Raw genomic sequence first — 9,157 nt, forward strand, 5'->3', positions numbered from 1 at the left:
AATATTTCTTCAGAACAAGGAAAAAATCTGTCAACATTGTTGATCTTGATTTAATCAATATTGTTCAATTTTGTACAGTTTGGTAAATTATATACATTTTATGTTATTACCAATTACACACATGTAATACTGACAATCAATGCAGTAGGGGCCGGTCCGCCTCTGTCAGACGCCACACACACACACACACACACACACAAACACGCACACACGCACACACACACACACACACACACACACACACACACACACACACACATACACAGACTATTTCCACTGCTCTGACAGTCTGTTTTGGCCTTTCTGCAGGAGAAGAATACCCAAAATATACAATTAATGTTTGTCATACATCATCAACATGGCGAAGTTTAGCCTACTGACCCAATTAAATAAAACTTCTGAAAGTACCTCATGTGAGCAGCGGTATGTAGTATGGACGGGTGTTGGTGGGAGGAGCCTAAAGTTACAGCCCACCTAGGGCTTAAAAGCTCCTCACTGCTCAGCCTGTGTTCACACTGACAGACTTCACTGACGGGACGAGCAGACAGTCTGAGTTTACGCTGGATGATTTATCTAACTGCAGTTCTTGGACCTACCATGAAACTGCCTCAGGAATCAGAGGATGCAAAGATCAACAGAAAGGTAGGCTTGTATGATTCATACCTTCATTAAATTTTATCGGTTATTGCAGGGGATCTCCAAAGAGATTCATATTATTAAGCCACAGGCGGCTATTTGATAAGATTTTGTCCTAAAGAACCCCATCTGTAAATATTTATGGTTTAGCAGAGTATTTTATAACTGTGTAGACTGTAGGTTGGGAGGGGACAGTGAGTGAAATTTATATTTATAGTGAAATATAACTATTCCTCATTTTGTTGTGGATCTTCTGGAACCTCCTCAGACCCCACTTTGGGGAATGAATGGATTATTTCATGATACACTAAAGAAATGTTACCTATTGGATGTCCAGCTGGATGTAGGACTACATTTATTAAAGTACTTTGCCTGTCCATGATTTTCTACTGAGTTTCTGCAACACTGGTTTGACCTCCTTCACCTCACAGTCATCCTCTGCTTCTGTCTGTCTCTCGCAGCTCCTCAAACCTCAGGTGGAGAGACGCCGCAGAGAGAGAATGAACCGCAGCCTGGAGAGTCTGAAGGCCCTTCTGCTGCAAGGGCCACAACAACAGGTAAAAGCCACAGAGCTCAGGCGGCAAAACTTTGCCATTGTGTAACAATACAAGCCTCTTACTGCGGCCAGCACAGCGTGAAAGCTGTGAAAGACTGTTCATTAACTCACTGTCACTTTCCTAGGAACCGACTCAACGCAGAGTGGAGAAAGCTGAGATACTGGAGCACACGGTCGTCTTTCTGCACAACACTGCTGAAGGAGACAGGAGGAGAGCTGGAGGTGGAGGCCAGCAACACTCCTTCCAAGATGGCTTCTCCACCTGCCTGCAGAGAGCCGCTCAGTTCCTGGGACCTGAAGGGAAAGGGCTGCGGCTGGGAGCAGCGCTGGACGCAACTTTTGCTGCTCGCTTTGCCCGTTCTGACTCTGTAGGCGCCAAAGCTGCAGCTAAAGCCCGTTCCTCCAGCTCTCTGCCTCACATGAAGTCCTCCCAGTTCAGTCCTCAGACGATGATGCAGAAGTCCAAGCACAGACTGTATGTGCGTGCCTTCAGTATGAAAAGTCTTCCTCACTCACACCAACTTCCAGTCCAACATCCCAGAGTTCCCCAACAACCCCAGAGTCCAAATCAGCTTGAGATCAGAGTGGAGAGGCGAGCGAGCGGACAGACCCAGTCCCAGAGCGCACCAGGCAGCCAGTCTTTGTGGAGACCCTGGCCCTGAACACAAGGCAGTGACATGGGAAACTGAACTTTAAATGACTGTAACTAATGAGAAACATACATGGATACCATGTGCATTGTTCCCAAGACTTCCTGTAAGGATGTTTTAGATGTGGTGTTGTGAACACTGACCTCTGGTACTCTGATAATGTATTCGTATTGAAAAACACATACAAAGCCTGTAAATAATGTAAAAATCTCCAGGATATCATTTGAGCATGTGCTATATGTGTAACAGAGCTGAAGAGGTTGGTTGTGCTCGCTGCTCTTGTCTAATTTAGAAGAATACTTTTGAATTAGCTCAGTCAGTGGGGCAGCTGTCTGTCCTGCTGCCAGGCAGAGGGACTCAGACTGGGAGACGAACACCTTCCACACTGATGCTGAGCCGAGCTGTGTGATGAGTGGAGTGAGTTTAGAGGTAAGTGTCATGGAGTTGAAGAGGCTGCCTCCTCCTTCATATACTGCTAGACTCCTCGGTTACAATGCTATCCTAATTCAAGAGTGATTTTGAAGTGGAGAATGACTGAGTATCCATCCATCACATTTCCAGGCGCGGGACCTTGGGTCGGAGGCTGGGAAACCCCATGCAGCCTCACTCTCACCCTCATGCTGTGTGACATCTGTGGGTCTATGTACACTAGAACTTGTATACTCTTGTAATATTTATCTATTTTGCACACTAATTTATTCTGGGTTTCTCCCTATGGTGAGCTGTATTCTTTTTATAGAAAATAAAAAGAACATTCCTTAAAATTAAAATGTGTGGTGTCAAATGAATTCTTTTTTTTTTTTTTAGTTAGTATCAAATCAGCAGTAAACTGACTGCAGGCCTTTTGTCTGCACTGACTGACAGCTCTCTTTAGTCAGAGTCAGGTGTGAAGCATGGCCTCCTATAGAGCTACATGCTTCAGGTGTGAAGTCTGGCCAGGAGGTGGAAGAGTTCAGTAGCAGTTTGCACCTCTAAGAGATCAAAGAGAACTGGGCCTTATTCTGTCTCTTTAGCAGCCTTAGTGGATACTACAACTGTCATCTAATATAACATGGCAGCCTGTCCGAAAGGTATACAACGAAGATTGTTAAATATAATAAGAAATTTCAACCATGATTAAACAGTCCATACCTTGCATAATTCTAGCATGGAGGCTTGACATAATTACCATCATTCCCCGTTCTCGTTTTCTTTTCTCTGGAATAGGCTTTCTTCTCTTGTCAAAGGAAGTCTGACAGAATATGTGCAGTTTCAAGAAATAATGTGAGTTGCAGGAATATTCAGATTGAATTCACAAAGACATTACAACATGGGCTGATGTGTGCTTTGACAAGACCTGTACTCTACAACTTACTCTCAGTCACACTAATGAAGAGAAAATATCGGCACTAAGCTATTGACAGCCAACTTGCCTTCCCCTAACAGAAATGAAGTATAGCAGCCTAATCCTATAATAAATGTAGAAAGACATTGTACAAATGTCACGACAAAACTTTACAGTATCATGCAGCTGCTAAACGAAAATCCTATAGCCTAGTAATACCACAGGACATTAAAAACACCATTCAGTACGACAAGGTCACTATAAACCCACTGTTGTGTACCACAGACAGATCATAAGTCACGATAGACTTATTACAGTAAACCTAATATTATAGTAATTTTTCGTCAGCCATCAGCTGCTAACAGGCCGTTTGTCTTCCACTCGTGTCCAGTGTTGGTTTCCGGGAACAAAGCGTGTCTTAACACCTTTCCTACCCTTTGATGTTCAAACCACCCAACATTTGTCTGCATGGTGTCAGGCTACCCAGCCCACTTCCTGCAGGACATTTGTCCTTCATTTGATGTTGCAGTATGCTGATTAATTTATTTTGTAAAATCAGTATTTTGCCTAATGTAGCAACGAATTGACTCAGAAACACTGCAGAGGTTGCTTAGGCTATGTGTTGGTTGGCATGTGGATGTATCAATAAACAAGATATCACTTTATTAATCCCCTTAGAGAAATTCGGGAAACAATGGTGTGCATGAGGATAATACTTCGTTATTTGACTGATCAGCGCTGTGGTCGCACATTTTTCATACAGGAGGTTCATTAATTTTAGCAAACGCACGTCTATTTACTGTCTAAAACTGCTATAGACCAATGGCAAGGCAAGGCGAGGCATGGGGAAAAGATGGGCGTGGGAGAAAGATTTTCGACTCTTTCTCATGGGAAAAGGGAGCGATGCAGCATTTGCACTTTATTACCTGTTAGGATTGGTGCATCATTAGAAGTGTAGAGGAGCGTGGAGGTGAGAGCATTCCCACAAGTTGGCCTCTCAAACAAAATTTAGCACCAGGCTGTGATTGGTATCAAGAAATTATAGTTTTGTTTTAATGCGTTAAACACGTATTCATTTACGTTCATTGTAGCTGCAATTTACGCGTATGGGCCCGTGTTGTTGGCAAGCCTGGTCTGCGTAAAGCTGATATGGCCCCCAATCAAAAGTGCTGACAAATGCGCACCTTAAATTAATTTTGATAAGCACGTATTTTCTTATTTGCTATGTTTTTTTTTTTTTGTTTTTTTTACAAAAACATAGGCCTCCACATTTGCACCATATTTGCATCAACCATCATGCTTGCATTGAATTGTGCCAAGATGTGCATCATGTGTAGATGTGATCATAGAAGTGCCAAATGGTTTTGGCTTATACAAAAATGTTCACACCTGGAGCCCCTGTAACGGGGCTGTAACTGACTGAACGGACACTCACCTGTATTGACAAGATTTGAAGACTTGATTTACTCGATTTCTGCACTTAGATTTATTCTGGAATTTGTCCCAATGGTGAGTTGCCTCCTCCTACTACTATTACTATTCCTGTCACTTAAAATGTATAAGACCTCAAACAATTATAAACTGTTAGGTGTGAAGTGAGTTGTTGAGTGTTCTTTTGTATGCAGCAGACTCAGCGGCGCGTGCTTGAATAAGAGGTGTGAAGGGGTCTCGTGCTCTTCCAGCTGCACGCTCCAGCAGAAGATCAAAGGGTTTGGTGAAGAGCGTTTTAGAGATAATAAAGGCAAAGAAAAGAGAGACATGTTGGTTGCAGTTCCACTAAAATAGCAGGCCTATGCTGATTTATTGATAATTTTCGTAGGTCACAGCTGGCTATTCAGTTAATCATATTAAGTAGCCCTATCGCTTCTTTCCAACTGTCGAAATACAAATACTAAAGGTACTCTCCTTCTAAAAAAAAAAAAATATGATGAAAAATTGCAAGGCCTATATCAAACATCTGATTGCTATAATATCACCACAGAACAGAACTATTTTTCGTTTAAATTGGACAGACAAAGAAGTGTCTCCAGATTAAAAGACGCGGGAGAAGGTTTCTCTACTCTTTCTCATGGGAAAAAGAAGAGCGACGCTTCATTTACACTTTATTACCTGTTGATACATCATCGGAAAGAGCTTGGAGAAAAGGCGGTTCCCACACGCATTCGTTGGCGATTGAAATGCAAATTGGTACCAAGAAATGCTCACGCACGCATGATTTGAACGGGCAGATAGGAAAGGATAGATTTTTACGCATGCCCAATGTGCCTTTTTTGGCAGAGTTGATTTGTGGAATTAGTAGTGGCTTTGACCAAAACTGTGCCAACAACAATGTATACCTAAATAATAATATATTTTAAGAGGAGAAAGCACTTTGTCACTCAGTGTCACCGACGAACAGGAAAGTAAAGATATGTGAGCATTACGCACGGAAATGGCACCTTTTACGCACGGGTTAAACACGGTTTGGTCTTAAAAAGCTGATTTCAAATTTAACTATAACTACATTCTTACAATACGGCACACTATAAATGCTGTCAGTTGTATTGTAAAGTCTAAAATACTGATAGCAATTAATAGATATCGAATTGAGCGTATATTGAGTGTTTTTTCCCCTGATCTTTTTCCTAACAGGCCTCTAAGTGGAGCGTGTTATCTCTTATTTGTTTTGAAGAAAAGGACTGAGGATAAACTCTCAGCCTGTTACACTGGTTAGATCGTCGCTACATTCGTCGTGTGAAACGTCACTGGTGCCTTTCATCTTTCTGTCCTCAGGTGTCCGAACACGTGTCCACACTTAAGCCCTTTAAAGACACGTGCCAGCTAACAATGAATGAATAAATACACAGATTGGTGATTTTTCATTTTATTTTTTTCGACAAAGGAAAAATGAAATAAATTAAGGTGCAAAAAGATTTGATAAATACAAGAGTAACACGAGCCTGGCCTATACGGGCTATAGCAGCACGTACTCGAAGATCATAATAACTGTACAATATTTACAGGTTTATCATTCAGAATTTACAGAAAGCAGAGTACCAGTGTTCAAAACACTGCATTGAAAACGTCCTTGCAGGAAGTCTTGGGAACAATGCGCATGGTATCCATGTATGTTTATCATTAGTTTATCAGTTTCCCAAGTCACTGCCTTGTGTTCAGGGCCAGGGTCTCCACAAAGACTGGCTGTCTGGCGCGCTCTGGGACTGGGTCTGTCCGCTCGCTCGCCTCTCCACTCTGATCTCAAGCTGATTTGGACTCTGGGGTTGTTGGGGAACTCTGGGATGTTGGACTGGAAGTTGGTGTGAGTGAGGAAGACTTTTCATACTGAAGGCACGCACATACAGTCTGTGCTTGGACTTCTGCACCATCGTCTGAGGACTGAACTGGGAGGACTTCATGTGAGGCAGAGAGCTGGAGGAACGGGCTTTAGCTGCAGCTTTAGCGCCTACAGAGTCAGAACGGGCAAAGCGAGCAGCAAAAGTTGCGTCCAGCGCTGCTCCCAGCCGCAGCCCTTTCCCTTCAGGTCCCAGGAACTGAGCGGCTCTCTGCAGGCAGGTGGAGAAGCCATCTTGGAAGGAGTGTTGCTGGCCTCCACCTCCAGCTCTCCTCCTGTCTCCTTCAGCAGTGTTGTGCAGAAAGACGACCGTGTGCTCCAGTATCTCAGCTTTCTCCACTCTGCGTTGAGTCGGTTCCTAGGAAAGTGACAGTGAGTTAATGAACAGTCTTTCACAGCTTTCACGCTGTGCTGGCCGCAGTAAGAGGCTTGTATTGTTACACAATGGCAAAGTTTTGCCGCCTGAGCTCTGTGGATTTTACCTGTTGTTGTGGCCCTTGCAGCAGAAGGGCCTTCAGACTCTCCAGGCTGCGGTTCATTCTCTCTCTGCGGCGTCTCTCCACCTGAGGTTTGAGGAGCTGCGAGAGACAGACAGAAGCAGAGGATGACTGTGAGGTGAAGGAGGTCAAACCAGTGTTGCAGAAACTCAGTAGAAAATCATGGACAGGCAAAGTACTTTACTAATTGCGGTCCTACATAGTTTTTGAGTATTGACGTGCATCTATGAGAGAAGGATTCGAACAACAGGAGCATTTTAGTGCGATATGAAGTAATATATAATCTGTAAAATTTAATGAAGGTATAAATCATGCAAGTATCTTACCTTCCTGTTGATCTTTGCATCCTCTGATTCCTGAGGCAGTTTCATGGTAGCGATCCAAGAACTGCAGTTCGATAAATCATCCAATGTTAAGTCAAACTGTCTGCTCTCCTGTTGTCAGTGAAGTTTGTCAGTGTGAACAGAGGCTGAGCAGTGAGGAGCTTTTAAGCCCTAGGTGGGCTGTAACTTTAGGCTCCTCCCACCAACACCCGTCCATACTGGCACCAAGCTCACATGAGGGGTTTTTTATTTTATTAAAAGTTTTTATTTAATTCGGTCAGTAGGTTTAAACTTCAGCATATTGATGATGTATGACAAATATTAAATTTATAGCTTATATTTTGGCTCATCTTCTCCTGTAGAAAGGCCAAAACAAGTAGAAAGCCTGTCAGAGGATAAAATAGTCATCTATCTAAAACGTATTTTTCATAGTGTTATACTATATTCGTATTTTACATATTTTTTTTTCTTTTTGAGGAAGAATTTGTATTTCTTAACAACCTTGGCTTTTGACACATTCCAGCAACAATCTGAACATCAATGCAGACTGAATGGCGCGCGGCAGAACCCTTCACTAATCCGTGGGCACGTGCAGCTGTCTAGCCAGTCTGGCCGCGTGTGAGTGGCACGCGCCTGTAAAAGGTGACACCGGCCCCCACATGTGACACTTATTTACATGTGAAGGAAACAATGGACACATCCGCCGAACAGCGTGAAGCTCTGAGACAAATGACTGTAGGTATTCTGGCACAACGTTCCCACGTCATCATTATAGACGGCGTGTGCTTAGGCCGATATTTGGACCATAACAGAGTCTGGAATAATGAGTGGTAATGAAAAACTATAACACGGGTCACTCGGTGGCCCGCTTTTAATAGCAGATAATTCTAACTCCACATAAACTACAAAAGAACAACCGTGGCAGCGTGCGTAAAACCTTTCCTTTTACGCACGGCTCTGTAAATTAATATCTGGTAGATTGTGGGATTAAAACAAAACGACACAGCAATTCTTTATGTTAGTTACAGCCTAGGACTATTTTTTTATTTGATTGGCCAACGTGCGCGTGTGGGAACCTGAGAGCCACCTCTCCTCCAGACACTTCATGTATTAATTCTAACAGGTAATAAAGTGTGATTCGAGCCTCTGCTCCATTTTCCCATGAGAAAGAGCTGGAGGAGTTTCTCCCACTATCACACTTAACCAGCTCGGTCTGTCGGTGTTAGACGGCCAACATGCCGACACTAAACTAATACATTTTGTCATTCAGGAAAATGTGCGACCTCTTGCCACACGCCACCAAAGCAAAGTTCCATTATAACAGGCTTATCGTCATGGGCGTTGCTTTTTGTAACCACCCTTGTCTCCTCACGCCATCACTCGTGCATTTAGGGTATTAGAAAAAGATACTCATTAGGCATTATATGGGTTAGGTTTGCTAATGACAATGTCTTCTTACTGTTGGTTCCAATGATTAATTCGCATCCTAACACAATGATGCTTATTACGAAGTTCTCCTTAGCTTTTATTCTAGTTCTTTTCCAAGCACTTTGTTCTGACTTGAGCTTATATTTTTTACAGGAATATTGAAAAGGGTGTAAGGCCCTGACATAGCACTCCTTATTTTCAGTTGCTTAATGATGGTGGCCTAGCACTTTTCGGTTCCTAATGGCCTGTTCAATAAACCCAGTGTAGCCTGCTATTTCAGTGGAGTTGTACATTAAATGAGAGGGGGAGAGCATGTCTCTATTCTCTTTGTCTCTATGCTTTAAAACGCTCTTCACCAAACCCTTTGATCTTCTACTGGCGCGTGCAGCTGTAAGAGCACGAGACCCCTTCA

At 43.0% G+C, this 9,157-nt stretch overlaps 2 protein-coding genes across 2 annotated transcripts; one reads left to right on the top strand and one right to left on the bottom strand.

Moving 5' to 3' along the window:
• Nucleotides 1-597: 597 nt before the first annotated feature.
• LOC139650503 (transcription factor HES-7-like) lies at nt 598-2,525 on the top strand. The gene is made up of 3 exons (XM_071527194.1): nt 598-642; nt 1,098-1,193; nt 1,318-2,525. The coding sequence occupies exons 1-3, from the start codon at nt 598-600 to the stop codon at nt 1,852-1,854; spliced, it is 678 nt and encodes a 225-aa protein (XP_071383295.1). The 3' UTR covers nt 1,855-2,525.
• A 3,793-nt stretch (nt 2,526-6,318) lies between these two features.
• LOC139650499 (transcription factor HES-7-like) lies at nt 6,319-7,365 on the bottom strand. The gene is made up of 3 exons (XM_071527189.1): nt 7,321-7,365; nt 6,980-7,075; nt 6,319-6,855 (listed from the first exon to the last, which is right to left on the bottom strand). Exons 1-3 carry the CDS (start codon nt 7,363-7,365, stop codon nt 6,319-6,321), a joined length of 678 nt encoding a protein of 225 aa, XP_071383290.1.
• Nucleotides 7,366-9,157: the final 1,792 nt, after the last annotated feature.

This window comes from Centroberyx affinis, unplaced genomic scaffold (genome assembly GCF_046629955.1).
Source record: "Centroberyx affinis isolate AG114_WGS23_722 - 3 ecotype Tasmania unplaced genomic scaffold, CSIRO-AGI_Caff_v1 ptg001497l_1, whole genome shotgun sequence".
In the NCBI taxonomy this organism is placed as follows: domain Eukaryota; kingdom Metazoa; phylum Chordata; class Actinopteri; order Beryciformes; family Berycidae; genus Centroberyx; species Centroberyx affinis.